Here is a 26548-nt window from a genome sequence, read left to right on the forward strand (position 1 = left end):
AGAGTTATGCGGAACATTTGAAGTACAGGACTTGTAACCTGTAGCTGTGCCACCGGACATCTGTGTGTGTATGTGGATATCAAACGGATACTATCTACATCGCCAGGATTTGGATTACCTGATCGTCCCAGTCAGCTAAGTGACAGTGAAGCTCATAGATCATGGGCAGTAGGGTTTCAACGTCATATTATCTCGTGTTTATCTTCTCTCCATCGTTCCATTTCTTTCACGTTAAACATTAAATGTGTAACCGTTGGCATTTTTTGTTGAAAAAGGTGAAAGAGTGCGGCGAGCGTGGTTTACATGTAGATGTTTACACGTGCTGGCGTACATTCCTAACACACCCTTCCCAAAAAACGTTACAATGAGTATGTGTGTAAGGGAGGTTACATATATATATATAAAAGCAGAGATGAGTGTATGTGCAAGGGGAGTTATATATATATACAAGCAGATTATAAGGCCTGTAGGTGTTACACATGTATACATAAGCGGTTTATATATATAGGCAGATATGAGTAAGAATATTGTGTTTATATATCTGTGTTTAGGTAAGAATGAAAGAGGGGGCCAAAAAAAAATCACCTCCAAAACTTTTCTGTTGATGACATGTGTTTAAATGCTTTGAATTATTTGATTACACATGCAGTGATCCAATTTGCATTGAAGGGCTAGAAGAAAGAGAGAACAAATGAGTGAGGCAAAAAATTAGCTTTTAATGTATTAAGTGTTACAAACTGACCAGTACCTGAATGTGTGTGTGTGAATGAGAGAGATTGCATATAAGATATACAGTCATGCATGTGAATATGTGTATATTTTGAATATCTCAATATCATTAAAAGGATGAAAAAATAAAGATTCTTGAATCATAAGCTTCACAAACTGATGACACTCTGAAAAACATGAGCTAAGTGCACGGGTGAAGATGTAAGGAATGCACCAAGTAGTGCTACATTACACAAAATATTTCTTAAAGAATTCTGAAAGTAAAAGGTTATAAAATCCAATGCTCACAAATACAAGCACTGGTTAAAAATGCCAAATGCTGTGCTTGTCTGTCCATGATAGGAACAGTTTGCACACTATTGCCAATGCTAGTTATAAGATCATTGGTGTCAAGCAGATGAATTTGGGTTTTTTGTTGCATTTAGTAAATTGTCAGGAAATTAGTATTTACTCAATACCTGAACATGCCACTGCAGGAGAACTTGTTTTACTGATTTCATGCAAACCTTATGCTATGCTAAAAATGCAGAAGGAATATATGTATATACCCACACACAAAATCTTGTTTTTCATTTCAACTGCTAAATAGTAAGTGAAAGGTGTGTGTGCGAAGGGTATTGCTCTAGATGTAAGAAACTAGGAATTTTTTTCTCAAGCCATGCATTCTTTTACAATGTATCAATTTGTTTTGTAACTAATCAGATTTAATTACCTCTAGTATTAAAAATTCTTGTCATCTGTCAATGACATTACATTGTGTGTGTTCGAATCACCATATTCAGTGAATGTATAAAGCAGTTTTCAACATAGATGTGTGTACTAGTCACTTGCTTTCAATCATAATGCATCTTCTGGGTTATCAGTTTCATGATGTAAATAATTTAATACAACTTTTGACTGAACAAAGCTATATTTGTAAATATTTACATTTCAAGACTCTTCATGGGTCTTTGCATTCAGGGCACCTCAATGTGCAAACCCCAGGCATTCACTTTTTGCTTGATGACTCTCCATAAAATCTCTTTTTTTTAGGTTGAGTCACAGTAACACCTGTCCACAAGTTGGGCGTCAGGGTTTTATTTTTCAGGGGGGTTGGAACTCTGGTTTCCTCAGTCCCTCTCTCTTATCTATAATAACATTCTCCCATTCTCTTGCTTTCTGTCTCTCTCCTGCACTCACATGTTTTCTTGCATCTCTCTCGCTCTTCTCACACAGGCATGCAAACTCCACTTTCACTCCTGCTCCTCATTCATACACTAGCTTGAGAGCAACAGATAAGAAAACAGTCATTGTATTGAACAACACATCAGGTTCATCCTATCTGGAACTTTTCTAAGGCCATTATAACTACAGCAATAAGAGAATACAGAAATAATATTATATATTAGGGGTGTGCGCTGTATGAGAAGAAAAATGCAGAAAACACCCCAAAGCAAAACTCCAAAAACAAAAAAACAAAAATATGTATCTAAGGCATGAACCCACCAGCTGTCAATCTAAAGACTTCGTTGGTAACCACTACGCCACAGAGACGATGCTCGCGATGATGACTACTGTCACCTACTTGAACTTTAACATCGTCTGTGTTGTGTTGGCCCTCGTTTATTTTACCTTTACCTGTCATCAGTTGTAGGCCTTGAGTTATTTTATTGTGGCAATTAGCTGTATGCAGCCCTTGATAGTGTTTACAAGATGTAGAAGTAGCCCCACAACAAGTTTCATGGCAAACAGTGAAGCGGAGGTTGGCTTAGTGCGGAATGTCAAGGGCGCTGACGTCACGCTTCCGAAGGTTTGCCTCCACTGGGGTCACTGGGGTCACTGGTCGGGTGACACATGAGGCATCACTGGTGCTGTCATCATTAATCAGTCAAATGCAAATTCTATCCCCCTTTATTAATTATTTTAGACACGCGTCTATTGAATGTGCAAGTTTTTTTTTTTTTTGGTCGTTCGCCTCTTTTATCACACTTGGAGACCAGCTCTTGATATGAAATTGGTCCTCTGCAGAGCCTCCACTGGCCTGTACAGCTTGTTGTGCAGGGTCTCCGACTGTGGCCGCGTCTCTTTCCTCAGGGTACGGAGGTTCCCACAGTCCTGCAGGATGTGTTCTACAGTCTGGTCTGCCTCTCCACAAGAGCATCTCGGGGACGGCACGAAGTGCAACTTCCTGTGTAAGTGGTGAAGCAGCCTGTTGTGCCCGGTCCTGAGGCGAAAGATGGCGACCTGGTCCGGTCTGGACAGCTGATGGTAACTGTCCAGTGGTTGCTGTGGCCTGTACAGAGACTTAATGATGGTTTTCATCTCTGACATGTTGACTGCATTGTCTTCTTGCTCGTCCTCTGCACCCAACTTGGCCATCCTGTCAGCTTCCTCATTCCCATCTATCCCGCAGTGTGATGGGATCCACTGCAGAGCCGTTCTGAGGCACTTGATGTTTAGCAGCGCGGCTTCCAGGTCTGGCAGTTTGTTGTTGTTGACTGCCTGCAGCACCGACAGAGCATCAGTCAGGAAGACGACCTGGCTGTCATGGTCTGCTCTGCTGCTGATGATGTTTGCTGCATGGACCAGGGCTTCTACTTCTGCTCTATAGTTTGTACAGTGGAGGCCAGTTGGTATTGCTGCTGCCTGCCTCTGTCCATTTGGGAACTGGATGTACACGCCGGCCCCTCTCCTCTGGATAGCGTCTGTGGCTGACCCGTCTGTGTAGGCCCTTATCCATGATTCCTGGGGGTACCTTTCTTCTAGCATGGCTAGCGTCAGGGCTCTCTTGCTCACGTCGCTATGCTCATCCTTTGTTGTGAGGTGAGGAACTGTGGTGCAGATGGTAATGTTCCCTGTTCTGTCTTTCCAAGCAGGAGGATCGAGGTAGAGAGTCGGTACCTGGACCTGTGCAGGAAGCTTTGTTTGGTATTTTCTGTGTAGTGCCTGCGTCTCTCGCACAAAGCTGGATCTTTTCAGCCTTCCCGAGGACAGCTGTTTCTGTCTGGCACTCATCAGGTGGTCTTCACTGTGCCTGTACTTGGTGGCCTGCACGAGTGCTTTGCATTCCCTTCTCTTGTTTAATTGGGGTATGCCTGTTATCTGCTCCATCTTGTCTATTGGCGTAGATCTCATGGCGCCTGTTATTACTCTCAGTGCTTGGTTCTGCACCTTGTCCAAAGTCTGAAGGTGTGACTTGGCTGCTGTCATCCAGGTGCTTGATCCGTACTCAAGGTGTGGTCTTACAGTACCTTGGTACATGGTCTTCAGGATCTTTTCGTTGGCGCCCCAGTGTGTTCCTGCCTGCTTTCTCATGATGTTCAGCTTTCTTCTGGCTTTTGCTTCTGCGTCCAGGATGTGTTGCTTCCATGTCAATCTTTTGTCAAAAGTGACTCCCAGGTGCGTCTGCTGGTCTTCAAGTGTCAGTGGAGTGTCTCCCAACTTTAGTCTGCCAGCTTGCGCTTTGGTGGAGAGAGAGAAAAGAGTGGCTGTTGTCTTGTCATGGTTGATGGTAACACACCAGTTGTCTGCCCAGGCTGCCACTTTGTCTAGTGCAAGCTGCATCCTGTAGGTTGCTGTTGTTGCATACTCTTCTGAGCACCATATGACCAGGTCATCTGCATACAGTGCTGCTTGGACTCCCCTTGGAAGCTCTGGTACCAGGTCGTTGATGAAGAGTATGAACAAGGTCGGTGAGAGTACTCCCCCTTGTGGTACTCCGTGTCGTAGCAGCACCTTACGGCCACAGTGTCCGTCTACAAGCACCCTGGCTCTTCGGTTGTGCAAGTAGGACTTGATCCACCGGTACATGTTGCTGCTGATGTTGCTTCGCTGGAGCTTGACCAGGAGTCCATCCTTCCAGACCTTGTCGAAAGCCTTCTGCATATCAATGAAGACCGCTAGGGTGACCTTCTGGGCTTGGAAAGCATCCTCTATGACCTGTGCTAGGTGCGTTGTCTGATCTTCGGTGCTTCTGTATCTTCTGAAGCCTGCTTGCTCTGGGATGAAGATGCTTTCAGATTCCAGGTACCACTGCAGGCGCTGATTGATGATGCGCTCTATGGTCTTGCAGACGCAGCTTATCAGGCTGATGGGGCGGTAGCTCAAGATTCGCGACTTGTTCTTCCCTTTTTTCAGAACAGGGATCATCCTGGCTTCCTTCCAGCACTGAGGTACCTGGCCTTCTCTCCAGCTAAGGTTGAAAATGTCCAGTAGTTTAGTGAGGGCTGTGCTGCCAAGGTGTTGCAGCATCTCATTCGTTATGTTGTCTGGACCTGGAGATTTTTTCTTCTTCAGCTGTTTGATGGCATTCTTCAGTTCTTGGATGGTGATATCTTGCTGCATCGACTCATGGACGTCCCCATTTGTTTTTCTTTCTTTCTCTTCTTTTCTGAATTCTTTTTGCAGATGCGGTGGGATGGTGATGCTGCTCTCCTTTGCATATGCTTGCGCAAATGCATTTGCTGCTGCCTTATCTGTCAGTGTCTGTCCATCTTCTTCAAGGGTGATCTTCTGTCCCTTGTTACCCTCATCATTTAGTGCCTTGGTCAGCCTCCACAGCTTGGTGGTGTCTCTCTCCATATTCAGCCCTGCTGTCTTTTCTCTCCAGCTTCTTCTCTTGCACTCTACTTTTGTTCTTAGCAGTTTGGCATTTGTTTCTTGCAGCTTGATGTTGTTTTCTTGACTGGGGTTGGTTTCTGCTTCTTCTCTGGCTTTTGTCAGGTCATCGTGAGCTCTCTGAAGTTCTGCTGTCCAGTACGGAGTGTAGTCCTTTCACACCCCTCGTGGGATAGTTCTTTGGCTGCCTTGATGATACTGGCATTGAAATCTTTGACGACGTTGTTGATGTTTAGTCCTTCCACCTTGATGTCTTTCGTGAGCTCATTTGTTCGTATTCTGAACAGCCCCCACTGTGCCTTCTTATGATTCCATCTGGCGTGCTGCGGGGTCAGGTGTCGTACTTCCTGTGATGGTAAGGAGTACTGGGCGATGGTCACTTCCTCCCAGCTGGTCTAAGACTGTTCTGCTCAAATTCTTGTGGATGTCGTCTGTGCAGAGAGCCAGGTCTGGTTTTGTTGTTGTGTGCCAGCGGCGCGAGTAGAAGGTTGGTGGATCTGTGGGGTCGTTGACAAGGATTAGATGGTTCTCGTCTTGCCAAGTTTCGATATCTTCTCCTCGCTTGTCAAGGATGTTGTATCCCCAACTCTGGGACTGGCTGTTAAAGTCTCCGGCGATGAGGAAGCCGCTGTCTGGAACCTGGATAGTGTCAAGGGACAGCATCTTGTCACTGGGGCAGTAATAGTTGATGACATGGAGGACGCTGTTTGTGATGGTGACCTTGACTTCTATGTATTCTGCCTCATCCGCAGTATCTTTTCGTTTCGCTTGCATTCATGTTGTTTCTGACTAAGGTCAACACTCCACCTTTCTTTCTCCCCTGACGATCACTCCTAAATGTCTGGTACCCTCTGATCTTGAAGGGCTTTTCTTTTTGTAGATGGGTTTCCTGAATACAGCAGATGTTAATGCTGTTCTGGTGCAGGAACTGTTCCAGTTCTATCTTCTTGTTGGTAACCCCTTCTGCATTCCAATGTATGATGTTGATGTTGGGGTTGTCCTTGGCTTTGGTGGTACTCTGGCCAGTCGCTTTCCTTCCTCGTCCCCTGGCTCCACGAGACGAGTTGAAGGGACCTCCAGTAGCTGAGGGTGGGCTCCTTTGAGGCACGGAGCCCGGCACTGCACCTGCCTGGCGGATCTTCACAGGGCGAGCACCATTTCTGTCATTACTTTCTCCAAGTGGCATAGGCTGTGTTGCGTGGTGGTGTGGTTATTTCAGAGTGCGCCTTGCGGCCCACCACCTCCGACTTCAGCACTCATGGACCACTCTTTGTCTGGTCTCTACCCTTCGACCTGTCCGACTTGGGTGACCCTGCTAGGAGCTGATGCTCCTGTCGGCATAGCTCTTAGGGTCATCGAGACACGCAAGCCCCCCGACCGCGGCAAGGTGGTGATCCAACAGAGGGCAATTATTTATTAATTATTTTAGACACGCGTCTATTGAATGTGCAAGTTTGAACGTGGCGAGATTAATGCAATTATTTTGTCACACTATAAACTGTGAGGTTTGCTTCTTTCATTTTAGGACCTTTATTATTTTACTTTGTTGTGCTTTTTGCATTAGGACACATTAGTGATTTCTCTTAGCTATGTGTGTCGTACGCCGAGCGAGCTCTTGATTGTCTTTGTCACCCGGGGTAGAAATCTTTGAAGCATTGTGTTCCGGCCACTTGACGAGCTCCAGACACTTCAGCTCGTGTCTCTTCACCATCTGAGTTGCTATGGTAGCACAATTATATTCTCTGTAGCATGCCAGGCCTCTTCCCTCTTGTGATTGGCAGTGAGACGAAACGCAGTACATGTTATCAACCAGGTCAAAGGTTATCTGTGAGGGCCACATTTCAAAACTGCGAATGATAACTGAAGGCGATACAGCAAGCTGGAACATGGAGTGCACGCTGGACAACTTCACTGATGTTTGAAATACTTTCCTTCAACTAAACACTAGTCCTCCCTGCTGTAGAACATTAGAGAATGTTCTTGTGCCCTAGAAATCCACAGTGATGTTGCTAAATGATGACAGATGTGTTTATTTAACTCTCGTATAATCTCAGTGAATGTTTACAAACATGTTTAATGAACTGTGATCAGTGTGTAAGAGAAGCGTGTGTACACGGCACGACACCCTGTCGAAGACTGTCCTTCCAGGCACCTTGGAGGGTGGCCGGCATCCCGGTGGCCAGAGGAAGAACCGACTAACGAACCTCTGACTTTCTTTCTTCCTGTGTATCAAAGTCACGTGTTTGTAGAGGAAGCAAGTAGAAGTGAAATAAACATAAAGACCAGTGCAACAACTGCACACCTCATGAAACTTCAGCAAGGACGGTTTGGTTGTACATGTTATAGAAATATTATTTTCTTGAAAACTGTATAGTAAGAGTAAAGAGTGGGTGACGAGTGAAGAAAAAGATATAAAGGAATCGAAAGATGGAAAAAGTAAGTAAGGACAGACATATAGAGACAGACAGACAGACAGACAGACAGACAGACAGACAGACAGACAGAGTGTCAGGAACTTCCCGAGGACATGCGCACTCTTTCAAATAAACAACATGAGATGGCTTCAGTTTAGGACAAATACTTATTAAGCAAAGCGTCACGTGACATTTTAAAATACAATAGTCAGCCACACACACTAGTCTACGTTAGCTACTACAGCCACAGTAATCTACGGTAGCTACTACAGCCACACACTAGTCTACGGTAGCTATTACAGCCACACACATTAGTCTATGGTAGCTACTACAGCTACTAACACTAGTCTACAGTAGCTACTACAGCGACATACTAGTCTGCAGTAGCTACTACAGCCACACACAATAGTCTGCAGTAGCTACTACAGCCACACACACTAGTCTATGGTAGCTACTACAGCCTAACACACACTAGTCTACTTTAGCTACTACAGCCACACACACTAGTCTACTTTAGCTACTACAGCCACACACACTAGTCTACGTTAGCTACTACAGAAACACACACTAGTCTACTGTAGCTACTACAGCCTAACACACACTAGTCTACAGTAGCTACTACAGCCACACACTAGTCTACGGTAGCTATTACAGCCACACACACTAGTCTACGTTAGCTACTACAGCCACACACACTAGTCTACTGTAGCTACTACAGCCACACACACTAGTCTACGGTAGCTTCTACAGCCACACACACTAGTCTACTGTAGCTACTACAGCCAAACACTAGTCTACGGTAGCTACTACAGCCAAACACTAGTCTACGGTAGCTACTACAGCCACACTAGTCTACGGTAGCTATTACAGCCACACACACTAGTCTGCAGTAGCTACTACTGCCACACACACTAGTCTACGGTAGCTACTACAGCCACACTAGTCTATGGTAGCTATTACAGCCACACACACTAGTCTGCAGTAGCTACTACTGCCACACACACTAGTCTACGGTAGCTACTACAGCCACACTAGTCTATGGTAGCTATTACAGCCACACACACTAGTCTACGGTAGCTACTACAGCCACACACACTAGTCTACGTTAGCTACTACAGCCACACACACTAGTCTACTGTAGCTACTACAGCCACACACACTAGTCTACTAGCTACTACAGCCACACACACTAGTCTACGTAGCTACTACAGCCACACACACTAGTCTATGTTAGCTACTACAGCCACACACACTAGTCTACGTTAGCTACTACAGCCACACACACTAGTCTACGTTAGCTACTACAGCCACACACACTAGTCTACGTTAGCTACTACAGCCACACACACTAGTCTACGTTAGCTACTACAGCCACACACACTAGTCTACGTAGCTACTACAGCCAACACACTAGTCTACGGTAGCTACTACAGCCAAACACTAGTCTACTAGCTACTACAGCCACACTAGTCTACGGTAGCTACTACAGCACTAGTCTACGTAGCTACTACAGCCACCACACTAGTCTGCAGTAGCTACTAGCCACACACACTAGTCTACGGTAGCTACTACAGCCACACTAGTCTATGGTAGCTATTACAGCCACACACACTAGTCAGTAGCTACTACTGCCACACACACTAGTCTACGGTAGCTACTACAGCCACACTAGTCTATGGTAGCTATTGCAGCCACACACACTAGTCTGCAGTAGCTACTACAGCCACACACACTAGTCTACGGTAGCTACTACAGCCACACACACTAGTCTACGTTAGCTACTACAGCCACACACACTAGTCTACGGTAGCTACTACAGCCACACACACTAGTCTACGGTAGCTACTACAGCCACACACACTAGTCTACGGTAGCTACTACAGCCACACTAACTGCAATATTGTAACAGAAAGTTTGTCGTGGAAGTTCTACACAAAGAATACACAGGTGTCGTCAGGTGTGTGTTGAGACTTTGCTAGCGCCTTGCTGTTAAAGCTCTTCAGTGTAAAACAAATATAAAAATAGTTTATTTGTTTTGTACAATTAAGTAAGAGATGTGATGTATCAACTACCTTTATCATTAGTTTAAAGGACAAGTAATATTTACAGTGATGTCATCACATTTAGTCAAAGCAGAAATATCAACAATACTACTTATAATTTAATTGCTTTTGTAAAAATATCTGTTCATTCTTCGCACTAGTTCTATTTGTTTTTACGAAAAGTAAGCTTCGCTCATAGGTTTGTGAAAATGTAAGTTTTTGCTTAAATAAAGCAAACTACAGGACACGGTAAAGTTTCACAACATAACACAAAATAAACTTGAAGCCTTTTAAACACCAAACAATTAGAAAATGTAGCAATCTGAGTCATGGTCAGTCATCGTCAGCAGGGAAATAATGAACAGCAGTGTTGGATACAATCAGTATCCGTGCTTTTGCATGATTGTGAAAATGAAACTCCCGGATGATTGTTAACCAATTCACACTGAGTCAACCGCCAACATTACATAAAGTATTAGATGTATAGCTAATATATAGTTCATGACACGTTTACTATAAACTCTCAGGTGTATAGCTAATATATTGTTCATGACACTTTTACTATAAACTATTAGCGACAGTTCATGACACGTTTACTACAACCTAGGCACAATTAAATGCTGAATTAATTACTAAACTTAGACTTGACGTTTGTAAACATGTTAGTTTATCAAAGCAAGCCCAAATCTGAAAGAAGTAATACAACACGTGTATAATAGAATCACCAGGCAATATACTAAAAGTAAACAATTAAAGTACAGTAGTCTGCACTAGGGTCAGATGCTAGACTATTGCGAGAGGTTAATGTACACTGAGCTCACATCATCAGTGGAACCTGTAGTGAACAGTGAACAGTCGACTGGCGGTGTAAGCAGTGGGTACAGGAGACAAGATGTTAGTCTGGCTTCGTCTTCATCTGTGAGATCGTCAGGGGGGCGGTGTATACCAACGTGTTGAGTCGACTGGCTTCAGCTTCATCTCCGAGAACTGCAGGTTGCTGAAGCTACCCCAAACATTGCCCCTTGCATTAGGGCTGTTGAGGTAAGTGCTGCCACAGTCATCCGGGTACCACCAGGCGCTGTTCCGTGTCCTGACACAGCCGGTCGGGTCTCGGTCGTAGGTTGAAAAATGTCTTTTGTCATTAGGTCGCAACACATCTCCTGTAAACACACAAACACACACAGTTACATACTACTACACACACAAAGTCCTAATCACAAATGTATTATCACTACCAAACATCTATAGAAACTTCCATTGTTAAATGTTATTTCTGTGTCGTTCATCATAACAAAGCCAAACACCATGCAACATAATCAAATACGAAACGAGTTTTTTTTTTTAAATCGCTAATGATGCTGAACCCAGCATATCATGAAGAACATAAGAGTGAAGAGAGAAGTTTTTAAAGAGAAGAATGCCTCAGCTAAAATATGTAAAAATGAATGAGTATAACTAACTCTCCCCTGTGGGACCCCGGGGTATGCTTGCCTAGCGAGCATTGTAAGAATAGGGTCCCTGCCATCCAGCCAGACATGTGGAAAGAGGCGACTAAGTGGACACCTCACCTAGCGGTACAGTAGGTTGTGGTAGGGCTAACAACCCCACCGTGTAAAATACGCCTGTTACCGAAACTAACAACAGAGAACTCGTCACAGATGGCGATGGTAATGAAGCACACCAGGAGACTGGACTTATGATGGACGACAGCCAAACCCCGACAGTGGATTTACTCAAGCCGAGGCAAAAGTTGAGGGTGGGGGGCTGGAACGTGCAGACCTTGTACCAGACTGGCAGGATGCTCCAATTAGTCAAGGAGTTTGACAACTACAACTTGGACATCCTGGAGTCAGCGAGGTCAGATGGACCGGCACGGGAAAGAGGAGACTAGCGTCAGGACATACAATCTTGTTCTCAGGAAGATCAGACGCTCAGCACTCTGAAGGAGTAGCTCTACTCCTCAACAAGAAAACGGAAAAGGCACTGCTGGAATGGAAGCCTTATGGACCTAGGCTTTTGAGAGCAAGATTCCATTCAAAGTACACCAAGCTGACAGTGCTAGCCTCCTATGCACCAACAGAAGACTCCGAGGCAGAAGACAAAGATGCTTTTTACGATCAGCTCCAGGCAGCCTCGGAGAGCGTTCCAGCCCACGACATGTTGCTCATCAGCGGCGACCTCAATGCCAAGGTGGGAAGTGACAACACCTGCAGGGAGCATGTCATGGGCAAGCATGGAATTGGAACCATCAATGACAACGGAGAGAGACTGGCAGACTTTTGTGAAGAAAACAGCCTACTGATTGGAGGCACACTCTTCCAACACAAAGACATCCACAAGGCAACATGGACATCACCAGATGGGATCACAAAGAACCAGATAGACCATGTCATCATCAACCGAAAATGGAGGAGCTCACTTCAAGATGTCCGAGCCTACAGAGGAGCAGACATTGCCAGTGACCACACTCTTGTGATAGCCGCAGAGAGTGAAGCAGAGAGTGGACTCCGGCAAACTGAAAGATCCAGCCACCAAACGGGCCTTTGCTATGGAAGTAAAGAACAGGTTCCTAGGGTTAGTAGCAGGCACTAGGAGACCAACAAGAGATGACCATAGACGACTTCCATCGAGTCTTACAGTAAACAGGAAAGAAAATACTGGGCTTCTAACGGAAAAAGAAAGAATAGTGGATCAGGGAAGAGACATGGAAGAATACAGAGGAGAGAAAGTAAGCCAAACAAAAAATCAACAGCACTAGATCCAAACGCCTGAAGGAAGAACACAGACAAAGATATACAAAACGAAACACAGAGGTAAAGAGGATGGCAAGAACCGACAAAAGAGACCATATAGAGAAACTGGCAGATGAAGGTGAAATAGCAGCAAGAAAAAATGACCTGAAGACACTGTACAAGATAAACAAACAGCAAAACAACGGGTTTAAGAACAGTGATGTGCCAGTGAAAGACATGAACGGTAATGTTATCGAGGGAGAGGCTGGAAAACTACAGCGCTGGAAGGAACATTTTGAGTCAGTTCTGAACAGACCAGATCCCCCTCAGCTTGCAGACATCCAGCCAGCAGCTATAGACCTTGACATCTGCACAGACCCACCAAGCCTGGAAGAAGTGACAGCAGCAGTCAAGACAATGAAGAGCGGCAAAGCACCAGGGGCAGATGGAATAACAGCAGAGATGTTGAAAGCAGATGTGAATGGGACAGCTCCCAAGCTGACTGAAATCTTCAGGCAAGTTTGGGAATCAGGGCAGCTCCCTGTTGCGTGGAAGACAGGGCTCATCTTCAAGTTACCCAAGAAAGGAGATCTTGGAGACTGCAATAATTGGAGGGCTATAACACTTCTTTCCCTCACCAGCAAGGTCTTCAGCAAGATTGTTTTGTCAAGACTGACGGCAACTCTTGAGAAAGACCTCCGACCACAGCAAGCAGGATTTTGCCCTGGGCGATCCTGCTCTGAACACATCTTCATTCTGCGACAGATTCTGGAGCAGAGCAACGAATGGAACACACCGCTGTACATCAATTTCATCGACCTGGAGAAGGCTTTTTACAGCATCCACCGCGAGTCCTTATGGAAGATCCTGAGGCATTACGGAGTCCCTGCAAAACTTGTTCAGGTCATTGCAATGCTGTACAGCGATTTCAAATCCCAGGTTGTCTGTGACACGGAGCTCATTCTGTCGCCGTTCCTCTTCATCCTGGCCATCAAACTAAATGGAGAAGAGATTGAGGAAGTTGACAGTTTCACCTATCTTGGGTACAAAATGTCAAACACCGGGGATGTGTAGGTGGAGATTCGAGCCCGACTGGCAAAAGCCAGCCAGGCCTTCGCCTCACTCAGGAGCACATGGAAGGCAAAAAACATCAGTCAGAAGATCAAGCTGAGAATCTTCCAGTCAACTGTGATCAGCACCCTCCTTTACGGATCAGAATCATGGAAGATGACCTCCACAGTCGCCCTACGATGGACTCCAGACGGCCGAAGAAAACGAGGCCGCCCAAAGGAAACTTGGAGAAGAACAGTGGAAAGGGAGACGAAAGGAAAGGGCTGGACATGGGGTCACCTACAGCGGGTTTCAGCCGATCGACATCGGTGGCGGACTCTGGTGGAGGCCTTGTGTGTAACCTGATGCACGAAGAGGAATAAAGAGATAATTAACTCTAAAATGACTGTAAAGCTTCCAATAGGACATAAAATGTTCATCGTAACGTTTAGAATTAAAGTAAACAAGAGAGAAAGTATAGAGAGGAATATGTGACCAAAGTAGACATGTTGATCTTAAGGTCACGGAGAATGTATTAACGTCCTTGCCTTCCCATCATTAACCTCGGGTGGACTACTGCGAGCATCGTCCCTTCCTGTTCCTAGTACAGTTTGCTTGGTTTCGTGTCAACAGCAGTCTGTAGCAATCAGCAAAAGAACAGCAAAGTCTGGCGTCTGTTCTATTTGCCGACAACAAGATCCAAAGAGTGAGATTTGCCATGAGCCCTGACGATTGTCTTCAGATTTTCTGCTTATCTGTTTCTTTTCATGCTTCATTTTGTAAAAGGTTGTACTACAGAAGATGTCTGTATACACGGTATAATTACACTTCTGTGTCTGCAGCATGACTTTGCTGAATGATGTGATACTAAAGAAAAATAATGTGTTTATTGCAATTGCGCAAACATCTTGTAAAGCGCCTACTAGACCTGGATGTCAACACTGGCCTAGTTCTATGGATCAGATCATTCCTGAAGGACCGACCACAGAGGGTGGGTCTCAGAGTTCCACCGACAGGTACTATAGGCTCCAGCAGCTCGTCTGACGGAGTCAATCCGTCAGTGGATGGAATGATTCTGTCAGTTGAGCAGATCCTCAACACGGGTACCCCTCAGGGATGTGTGCTTTCCCTCATCCTGTTCTCTGTATATACAAATGAGATCACTATTAACAGTGCTATTCTCAAACTTGTTAAATATGCAGATGACATGGCCCTTGTGGGCTGCCTGAAAGACGAGCAGTCCCTGTCACAGTACCTGGCCTGTGTGGGGAAACTGGACGAGTGGTTTGACCGCAGCTTTCTGGAGCTGAACGTTGAAAAAACAGAGATGGCCTTTGGAAGAGCCTACGAAGGACGAGATGGCACAACCCCTCTCTCCCCACCAATCCAAATCAAGGGACAGCAGGTGCAGAGGGCTGCTGTGTTCAGGTACCTTGGTACAGTGATCGACGGGAAGCTCTCCTTTAGTGATCACGTGGACCAAGTGTACAGACAGGCCTAGCAACGGCTGTACCTTCTGAGGAGACTCCGCAGCTTCAACGTCGGCTCTGGGGTGCTGGAGACTGTGTACAGGTCTCTTGTTGAGAGCATCCTGACATTTAACATCGCTGCCTGGTATGGTCCCCTCCTCGTCAAAGACAAGGCAAGGTTGGCCAGAATCATCCACCAGGCCAATAAAATTATTGGTCAAGCACAGCTGCCACTTTCTGACTTGTACCTTCATGCAGTCAGAAAGATGGCACATAACATCATTTCGGACCTAAAGCACCCTCTCCACACCAGCTTCCAGCTGTTGCCCTCAGGCAGGCGCTATAAAGTGCCACGTGTACGGAAAACTGCCTACTAGAGGTCCTTCGTGCCAGCAGCCATCACCATCCTAAATAAAGGCACAAGGACTCAGAAGGAATCAAACAGAGACTGAAGAGGAGAGGGTGCTGACATCCATTATCCATTATCAGCCATCACCTCGTGTGTCATTCCTGTCAATGACATTTTCTGGACGCAGCCGCGGTAAAGTGGAAGAAAAATGAACAAGATAGCAAAATAAACAAACTGATCAATGGGTACGTGTCATCTACGGTGTCACCGATCACCTCAACTAAAACATATATCCATGGTATTCATAATGTCATGGCATAGCGTCGCACAAACCGTTTAATTCCTACACTTGTGCGAGTTTGTTGCCTGTCTCGCGGCAAGTCGCTGCGATCTGCGCGGTTCGGACACGACAGGGACTGTCACTTCTGGTACTGTCATATCTGGCACCACAGACACTGTTACTTCTGGCACCACAGGCATTGTCACAAGAGTTCTGTGTTGATGGTTTGGAGGAGTAAAATACCACCCTGGCGTTTCTTCTTCACTGTCGTCGTCTGAAGGTATGGCGCCTCCGGCAGTTGAATGTCCTCTAACTGTAGAGGCGTGAACCCTATTGCAGCATGTGGAGTGTTGTTGTAGGCCTGAAGTAACTCCGGCAGGTATTCTGGCCATCGCCGCTTGTGGTCAACAGGAAGCGTTCTCAGGAGGTCGTGCATGGATCGATTGAATTACTCACACTGACCATTGTCCTTGGGGATGGTATGGCGTCGTGCGGGACTTCTTGATGTCATAAAGCTGGCCACAACTCTCACACAAACTTTGCCTTCAAAGTCTCGGCCCTGATCACTGTGCAGTCGCTGTGGGACACCAAACCTCTGAAACCATTCCTTCACAAACACGTTCGCGATAATCTCGGCTTCCTGGTCCCTTGTGGGGATGGTCTGCACACGTCAGTCATCACTAGCACATTATTCCTGCTGTCACTTGACATTTCTAATTTCGTACAGTCAATGACCAGCACTGCAAGTGGGCAATCAGCTAACAGATGTCCTGGAGGTGTATGCACACTTTGCCGACGGATTAGCACACACCTGTCACTGCAGGGCTTCTGCTTACGCAAAAAATTGCGTACAGTACGCATTAAAAGTTTGGAGGACCCCTTCAGTTTTCGTCAATGGGGTCCCCTTCAAATTTGGGAAAAGAACAGGACCCCCTTAAAATCTGAAGAAGGGGTCCCTGGGACCCCAAAGAAATTTAGCCTTAGCAGAAGCCCTGACTGTCACAATTTCTATATAGTTTTTAACATCGGTGTGCATTTCGGGCCAGTACACCCTGGCTTTTAACAGTGGAATAGTCCGGTGATATCCTTGGTGGCCCATGCGGTCGTGCACTAATGTGAGAACATCGGGTCTGAGGGCGCTGGGAGCACGAGTTGTTTTTACCTCACCAGGTGTAGTGTCACTCACTCCTCGCAACAGCAGCTCGTCCTGACAAAAACAGTCTTGATTGTTGTTTTCTCAGTACGCATGCTTCGTGCTCCTGTGAAGGCGGAGATAACTCTGGCCAGGCATTAATGATAGCCCTGAGGATACGTGATCCTCAGGGCCTGCAGTTTCCTCAAAAGTAGCGTGTGGAATGGTGGGAAACACTCCGATAGAGGGTTTATAATTTCATCATCAATGGACTGGTTATACGCGTGCACATCACATGGCTGCTGTGCAACCACAGCTCACACGCTTCAGAAATCTCTACTGCAATGGGAGTGTGCCAGCGTTAGAGTCAGAGAGGTACACACACCGACAAATGAGCACCCGCCAGGGGGCCGCCAGAGCCAGCCCGATAAGGCCCGGCGACACAGACGACCCCTCTCCGGGCCCCTCCACTTGTACTTGATATATCGTACCATTATCTTTTCCAGTATATAATGTTGTTTACAATTCGAATCTCGACCTCCTCAATATCTACACTTCATTCAGTACAAATATAGACTGCAAGACAGTAGGACAAGTGCACAATAGGATCTATCATCAACTACTTGAAACATGTAAAATTTGTTTACATGCGCATGTGGTTAGTAAATGAGGACAAGATACTAGATGATATAATCAAGGCCATCAGACTTGTAGCTCCCGCTCCAAACTAAGACCCCCCAGCCCCCCTTTAGCAATAGGAGAACATGTTACCGTCATGCAGACTGTTATGTCCAACCTGCCGCACATCGAAGAGTAGAACAACGGCTAGATGTATCACATCGCCTTTTGTGTTTAAGTGCTGCGCTTTTTGTACTAAGCTCCTGACGGTGACGCAAGAATAATACTTCTCTGTGTAAGTGATTTATACTTCTACATGTAACGAAGAACGAAGAACCGAAGAAGTATTAAATGCCTAAAACAAGTCTTCATCGTAGTGTCGTTACTAACCTCATTAAAAAGTGTTGCTGCGACGAATAGCCAGACAGCACATCAGTTATCATTTTTATCAACTTACATAACAAACACGCAGCACCTATCGAAAGTCCTTCCGATATTATTCCCTCTTAGCAAAACGCACGCGCTGCGCGCACACAACACACACAATAACTACACACAGCAATGCTGCTTACACGTAAACAAATATCTGAACTGGCACTGTCCCGCCTTAGATCTTTAAAAGCAGAAATTTTGAATTCATCCAACTTTTACGAAGCATAAACTCGTCGACTTCAACCGCCATCAGTCCCACTAGCCGTTAAAAATACCTGCTGAGTTTTAGAAGAAGCCAAAAGCAACTGTTTTAAAGATACTAGTTAGCTAGAGTAAGTGTTAATACTTTTTAATATTTTAAGAGAATTAGAAGGTTTTTGTAAAATGTTCAGAAAAATAGAAATGTTTAGCCATATTTTAGCTGAATGACGTAATAGAATTCATGAACAAAGTTATACACAGAACTAATATTGTCATTTACCTGCTGACTACAAACTTTATGACTTTCTCACAAACTTCATTATTGTCAGTCAATTTGAGACGCTAGTCATCTCATTGACACTGATGTTCCTTCTTGTCAAATGCTATTTGCCAATAAACTCGATTACTATACTGTATGGTAGTGCTGGGACATGGCAGTTAGGTGGAATGGAACATAGCACGCACACAGGAAGGGTGGGAGGCTGGCGATGGGGGTGGTCGCTGGCCGGGTGACAGTCACGTGACAGAGGCGAGAGCTGGAGGAGTCGACTAGCGACAGGATGCAGGTGCGCGGATGTGGTTGGGAGGCGGGTGGAGGATGAAGAGGCGAGGGGAGAATGAGAGAGACAGCTAGCGCCAGCCGACGATTCTTGAGAGCATAGGACTGACAAGTAACTTGAGCAAATAAAGCCGTTTGTACGAACCCTCGGTACTATGACACTATCGTTACTATGCCACTTTTGCTCGGTCCCGTAGGTGGCATAGTAGCGAGATTTGACTGTATACAGCATCATATTGACAGCTTCCTTGAAGACAACTAGCGCACAAAAGAAAGATTCCGAGGTGGCTTTGGGGACGGATGGTGGGTAGATAAGTATCTCCTTTTTACCGGGGCTTTGAGTAAAAGAGTTACAAAGAAGGTCGGAGGCCGAGGCCGATGCTGGTACATCGCCGGAGGTCGTGCGATCGTCCCACACCTTTAGTTACAGTAGTCAGAGTCCTCCCCTTTTCCGGTGACATAACTCTCCTCCCTACCTTTATCCGGGCCATCCACCACCGTGCGAAACACTGTTATCCTTTTTTTTTTTTTCTACACTTAAATTACCTTTCTCATGCTAGCCTCCTCTTTATCATACCTCCTCCAGCTCCAAACTTCCCGCGACACCACCATGATCAATTTATAAACCTCATATTTGCGGGACAGCAGTTTTTAAAATGTTTTGCAATAATGTGTTTTATTTTGCTGGCTGCGATAGTATTACAGGATAATATAGTCTCATTGTATCAAGGATCTACTGTGTAGACTAATGTAGTTGTTTGTTTGGTGATGGAGATACGGTTAAAAAGAGTCTCAGTGTTGCTTAGTAACTACGAAAACAAGCAGCCTTGATGTCTCTCGCTTACAGGCTGCAGCGCCAGGGGCGGGCCCCCACCATGTGGGTTCACCATGAACGTAGATCCCCTGGACAGCTTGCAGACGATTTTTTTCACTTAACTGCTAGAACGAGGCTCGGGACCTCAGAACTTCCGGTTAAGCCTACATTGGTTTAGCGAAGGACTTTAATGGCTATGTCAGCAAAGTCTGCAAGAGTAACATCAATAAAGAAACACACAAAAGGCGGTTGATACTGCTGCTGGTAGAATGTAACTGCAAGTATTAAATCGTTCGGTGTAAATTTTTTTCCGCTTCCGCGGGCAGGAATATCGACAGATCAAGACAAGTGGCGAGCGGCTCTCATTCATGCTACAGGCCGCTAGATCAGACCACAAGTTTCAATCTATTGACAGCCAAGATTTGTTCAAGGCACTTGGAAGAAGAATGCATTAAAAAAGGCACTGATCTTATTTACCTCTTGCTCTTGTTTATCCTGTTCATGTTATAGTTCGCGACTTCAAGGCGACAATTTTCACAGAGCCAAGGATTTGCCCATTAAAAAAAATAAATTTAGTTATTAAAAATCGCGTCATTCATTAAATTACTTGAGAAGTGTATTGATTAAATATTCTATTCATATTTGTTTTTAAAAGCTCGCTGTAGATGAATAGGGCGTAGAACAACGAAATACCCGATTTTTATATAAAGCGAGAGACCGAGGTAAAGCATATATATGGCGAACACTTCATGATTCATAGATCTAGAAGTTTAAATACGATTCATATATTATTTATTATTTCATACAAAAGATTTCCGACTAGTGAAGCAAATACTTGTGTGTTCTAAATAGATACAAGTTTGGTTAAAGTGCAAACAAGCAATACAGTTACGGTAATTATATTGTTGATATCAAACGTCTCATTAAATTCCATTTCGCGCTGCTATTCCGGAAGTACGACCGGCCAGAGGCTCGCCGAGCACTGACGCGGATCACTTCGCAAGAGGCCGACAGTGAGTCTCGGCGTACAGACATCAGTCCACTATCTACGTCCATGGGGTTCACAGAGTGGCCACACATCAGTAACATACCTGCCTGAATCTCCCCTGTTCATTCCGATTTGCTTGCAGGGGCACCCCCTCCTCCATTCCCCCCCCCTCCCGTAGTGGCACCTGTAGCCAAGCAATCTCATGGGCACCAACGTCTTCAGGGCGGTTCACACGCGATAAAATCTTTAGTGTCCAGCGGCCGTCACGACTCTTGGCTTGTCCAGCGAGAATATGATAACCGCTGACTACACTTCTCACGACAGGCCCCAGCAACCCGAAATTGTATTCTACAGACTTGAAACTCAACTTCTGCATGTGTAATGCTTGAGTGTTCTGTCCTTAGACCTTTCTTTAAAAGAAAAAAGAAAAGGAGAAGAAGAAAAAAAATCCACTGACCAAGGCCGGACCCCCTTGACAGCCGCGGGCCCGGGTACACCAGACCCCCCTGTCCCCCCCTCTCGTCAGGCCTGAGCACCGCCACATATTGGAAGTCTAGACAATGCATCTACAGGATTCTGAATGCCTGGTCGATACACAACAGTCATGTCAACTGTGCCAGCTGCGATGCCCATCTCTGTTCCACTGCTCCCAGCTTTGCAGTCTGGTAATGGACAAGCGCGTTGTTGTCGGTGTACACGATGAACTGTGCGCCTAGCAGGTAGTGTCTGAACTTGTCAGTCACCGCCCACTTCATCGCAAGAAATTCCAACTTCATGCTGCTGTAATTGCTGTCATTTCGCTCTGTGGGGCGCAGACGTCGGTTGGCATAGGAAATAACCCGCTTTCTGCCCTCTTGCACCTGCGACAGAATGGCACCGAGTCCCTCGTTGCTGGCATCGTATCTACAATGAAGGGCTGTGTGTAGTCAGTGTAGCCTAGCACTGGTGCACCTGTCAACACCTACTTAAGGGTGTCAAACGCAGCCTGGTGGACATTTTGCTGTGATATCATTCTGTCTCTTTTTCTTTTCTTGCGTGGCCTGCGTCACCAGGTCATGTAATGCGCCAGCTATCTTGGCGAACCCCTTGATAAATCGCCGGTAATAGCTGGCAAATCCAAGGAAACTGCGTAACTCCATGACAGTCTTTGGCACCGGCCACTTCTAAATTATTTCCACCTTACCCGTTTCACAACTGACACCTTCAGTGGAAATGGTGTGCCCCAGGAAGGTCACCTCTCGCCGGAGGAAACTGGCACTTATCCAGCCACAGTTTTTAACCCAGTCTCCGTGATGCACCCCAAGAGCCGATCGAGGTGTGCTAAGTGTTCATCGAATGTCTTGGAGTATACCAAAAGATCGTCTAGGTACACAAGAAGGATCGAAATTAAAAAGTCCGACATGGTGGTCTGCATTAACCTCTGGAAAGTGGCTGGTGCGGACATCAGACCCATTGGCATCCTGGTGTACTCAAATAGTCCCAAGGGTGTCACGAATGCGGTTTTGTGTCTGTCATCTGGGTGCATCGCTATCTGGTGATATGCTCGTCACTTTAATTGTGGCCATTGAAAATGCAGGAACGGGCATGTTGCCAGCGGCCCTAGCCAGTTCTTTTGTTGACACTGTCCTCTCAAGATGAGCTTCATGCCTGTACTGCCTGCGCCACATCTTCGGTAGAGTCCATTATCCGATCAAGGACGTTCTTCCCTAGTAGAAGCGACACGCGCCTCCTGCGCTCACTTGTGCCATCATCGACAAGGCCCCGTATGCAAGAAACACCGTTAGCCAATCGTCGCGATAGAGCCTTTCGGTCCGAAGCTATAGCAGCGATAGTCTCCCCACTAACGTGGTAAGCAGGGACACGCCGATAGAGCTCCACTAGCTTTCGGCGCGGGAACGGCAGTTCTATAAATAGCTTCCGGGTAGGCCCGAATTTCATGCGTTACTGCGCATGTATTTGTTTTAAAAGTAGCGTTTACTTTTTCTCCTGACGATGTCCTTTTGCAGAAAAACGGGGAAACAAAACATATGCGACATGGAAATTAAAATTTTGTTAGAGGAGATATCCATGCGAAAACAAAATTCTTTACAGCTGCTTCTCCAACAAAAGAACGATACCAAAAACAAAAAAAAAACCCCACCAAACAAAACAAACAAAACAAAAAAAAATTTGGAAAAAAAAATTGCGGCCAAGGTGTTGGCAAGCAGGGTGGCTGTTCTGTACCAGAAATAAAAGAATAAATGGATTCTACAAAAATAGACAAGGCTTTAGAAAAAAAAAACAAAAAAAAAACGAGGCAAATAAAACAGTTGGAGACAAGGAATGCACACCACCTCTGAATATGAAGAGGCTTGTTGCTGCGATATTTGGCAATAACACCTACCCTGATCAGTGGTATTGGAGGTAAGTGACACATTAATCTGGCTAAAAAAGTATATAAACAGTAAATGACAGAATAATTATTATTTTTATTTATATTTTTTATGAAATTATAATAGAAAATGTGATTATGTTTTTGCAAATCAGCTGGATGTAGGGAGGGGAGCAGTGAAACATATTGTATGCGTTGGATGTTTTAAATCACGCTTATAATTGTTAATATTACACGTTTACATTCTTGGTAACTGGGGACACAGCACCACAGGTTGAAATGGGTTGGTTTAATCTTGCCTCAAATGCAACCATTATTTACTTTTCTTTTTATTGTTTATACATCAGCTATATGCTTGTTCATTAAATGAAGTACAATTTTTAAAACATGTTTTTTATTCCAGTGAATGGTCCAGATTCACAGGAGGTAAGCAGGCTGAATAATTTCATGTTTTACGGTGGCTCTATTGTGAACTTTGGCGCGCAGAATGCTGCTGTTCTGAAGTTTGTGTGCAACATGTTGCCATCTCAACAATACACAATGTCTTAAAATTTACATAGTGAAATTTATTTTACTCTCAAACAGTTACAATCAAACACATTTTAAAACAAAAGCAAAATGAAAAGTGAATAATTGCATCCACACACAAATATATATATCCACATTTAAATGATATTTCTGTCCATTTTTGCAGGATTGATAATTTTCTGACCTTTACACTAAATCAGTTTGTGGATAACATCACTTTTCTTTAGAATGCTATTGATGTATATGCAGAAATCTAATTGCCACTCTTGCAACCATCATTTACTACATATTTTTCTTTGCTCTGCCACAGAATATTCAAGTTCCCTTCAAATCGTTTGACAAACTTCTATCCGTCAACCAACACCCTGGACAACTGGAAAACCCTTAGAATGAAAAAGAAAGACAGCCAGACAAAGGAGATACAGAGCAACAAGCTCATGATATAACATTTCAAAGACCAAAAAGCAGTCTATTATAAGCCAAATGAACTAGAAATTAAATCTCAAACTAGAAGTCTGGGCTGCTAAACGCTAAATAAGCAGCTAGACAAAGAGAAAAATGATAATTAAAACTAGCAATACTGCCAGTGTATGCATTTTTGTATATTAGAGTGGATCTGTATACAGTTAAAAAAATGTGGGTGACAGTACAAAGTCAACACCCCCCCCCCCTGCAACAGCTACTCAAAAGTGAGATGCAATGCCAAACTAAAAAATGTGGGTTACAGTACAAAGCATCAACACACACAAACTCATAACACCTGCCAACACATATTTCTGAAGTGAGATGCAATGCGAAATTAAAAAAAATGTGGGTTACAGTACTAGTCTCAACACACACACACACACTCACCTGTAACAGGTATTCAGAAGTGAGATGCAATGCAAAAAAAAAGTGGGTTACATTACAAGCAATTCAACACAACACACACCCTGCAACAGGTATTTAGCAGTGAGATGCAAATGCAAAATAAAATTTGTGTACAGTACAAAGCCTCAACACACACAAACTCACACACCTGCAACACATATTCTGAAGTGAGATGCAAAGCCAACAATGAAAAAATGTGGGTGACAGTACAAAGTCTCAACACACACACACACCTGCAACAGGTATTTAGCAGTTGCAAACTAAAAATTTTTGGGTTACAGGTACAAAAGCCTCAACACCACCAAACTCTCTTCACACAATGCAAATCCTATGTAAAAACTAGAAGGTTTGACTGTCACATTACAGTCATGTTAGTCTGCACAATACCTAAGCTAGGATGTAATTTTGCCTTTTTCAAATTTAAAATATCATTTAAAAAGCAACTAATCATGGCTAAAATCAAATAGACAACAAGCTGAACAAGTTTTATTCAGCAAGATTAATAACTGATTTATTCAGTACCTGTAACGTGGAGAAAGCGACGCACGTGATTCGAGGATTCGATTGCTGCTGCAATGTCATTTGTCAGTTCTAAACCATCGTGTCTTTTAAATTTATATTTCTGGTAAAGTTCTTGGTCGTTGTACCGGTCCAGGGAGGATTCCTGTCCCGAAAAACACGTTCGCGGCGCAAACAGCGTCGAATACGGTCCCGAACATCCAGTCGCCATCTTGTGCTTTCGGTACGATAAGCGAGCTAACGGAGGGTGAGGCTCCATTAGCCATAGAGCTACGATAGCCGGCTATCGGCGGTCCCTGCTTGCGAATTTTCCCGCGCTATCGTGACGAAAGGGATATCGTACCTTTAGCGGCGCTATCGGTGCTCCCTGCTTACGGGGCAAGGTCCTTGACCACCAGGATAGGAGCGTCCTCAGACACTGGCCGAAAACATGTCCACCACCGCCACTCCTGAGTATGGTACCTCTGCTCCGCCGGTCCCTCGCAAGGAGATAGGGAGATGCTTTAGCTGTAAGTCCTGTATGTGCCCTCGTGCCCAGTCGTCAGTGACCGTCGTTACCTCACTGCCGGTGTCGAGCAACGCCATCACCCAACTCCCATGAATTACAACCTCCTCCGGACACTTTCCAGTCAGGCCAGCTACACTTTATTTCCCTGTCATCCTGTTACAGACGACGGGGGCAGTCACTTTCCCTGACCGGTCGGGCTGCAGTCCTCAGAGATGTTGTTAATCGCGGCCGCTTCGACGCTACTCGCCGCCTTCTACCTCGCTGTTTGGGGGAGGGCAGGCTCGCTGACTGTCTAGTTGTCTCGCCTGCTGTCGTCGCAAATATTTTTGTTGTGTTGACAATCAGCCTCCCGGTGCCCCTCTCGTTCGCACCAATAGCACACAAGTGCCGCCGGTCGTGTGGTGCGGGTGGGGGGACATTACTTTGTTGTGCACTGCTTGAGGTTGGGAAGGCCCGTCTCCATTTACAACTGTCTGATTCGTGCGGTTAGGCGATCTATTTCATCCTCCCTGTCATCATTGCCCTCCTCTCTCTCTACACGCCGTGCGGTCTTAGAAGGTCGGCAACAGAAGAGGACTCGTGGTCAGCGAGATGTCTGGACGTTTCGCTTTGAACATGGCTATTTCTAAGTCCCTTATCAAACTGGCCGTTCGCTTTCGCCTGCAAATTCTGGAGCATCGCGACGTCGACCGCCTCATCACTTCGCTGTCGGTAATTGTAGAAACTGGCAATGATGTCGACATCTTTCCGTTCGCCGTACGTCTCCACTAGGACACCCAAGATCTTTCTAGGCGTATCCATTGCGTCATGCGGAAGCATCAACACTCGACGTCTGGCAGGTCCCTCCAGCGAGCTCAAGATGTCACCACGAGCCGCATTCTGAGACATCAGGTTTATGGCGAGAGCTAACTCGACTTCTCTTTCAATCTCGTCGACACTCGTTGGTCCACCGGCAAACTACTGAAAGCGGAATAACTAGTATATACTCGTAGAGCCTCTGCCGTGCTGTCGTCCTCTGCAACCATTGTGCACCTCTCTGTGACACTCCATCCTGGTCTCAGCGGCCAAAGATGGAACCGAGTGTTGGTGTGGGGGGGAGGGGGTAGCGTATGTGACGACAAACAACGTCCAGCACTCAAACAAAGGCAGAAGCAGTCAGCAGGTGTGCGCCAAAACTAGTCCCGCCAAAACTTAGCAACAATGCGGACTACCCGCCCTCTACACAATCATAGAGCGCTGAAAACACATGTTGACAAATATTTGGTGTGCACAGGAACGTAATGTTCTGCCACAAATACCATCGGACTGGAGGCCTTGCGAATAAATTCACTCGCTGAACAGCTCCAC

The 26548-nt window shown here is 45.3% G+C and overlaps 1 protein-coding gene across 2 annotated transcripts in view; it reads right to left on the bottom strand.

Moving 5' to 3' along the window:
- Positions 1 to 9520: 9520 nt before the first annotated feature.
- The window catches only part of LOC112570507, a 37975-nt gene continuing 20947 nt past the window's right edge, over positions 9521 to 26548 (bottom strand). For both annotated transcript variants that reach the window (XM_025248960.1, XM_025248961.1), the window contains one exon: positions 9521 to 10941. In XM_025248960.1, the coding sequence (XP_025104745.1) occupies positions 10709 to 10941 (233 nt within the window). In that variant the 3' untranslated portion in view covers positions 9521 to 10708. The remainder of the gene's footprint in view (positions 10942 to 26548) is intronic.

The sequence above is a fragment of the Pomacea canaliculata genome, linkage group LG8, assembly GCF_003073045.1.
Source record: "Pomacea canaliculata isolate SZHN2017 linkage group LG8, ASM307304v1, whole genome shotgun sequence".
Classification (NCBI taxonomy): Eukaryota; Metazoa; Mollusca; class Gastropoda; order Architaenioglossa; family Ampullariidae; genus Pomacea; species Pomacea canaliculata.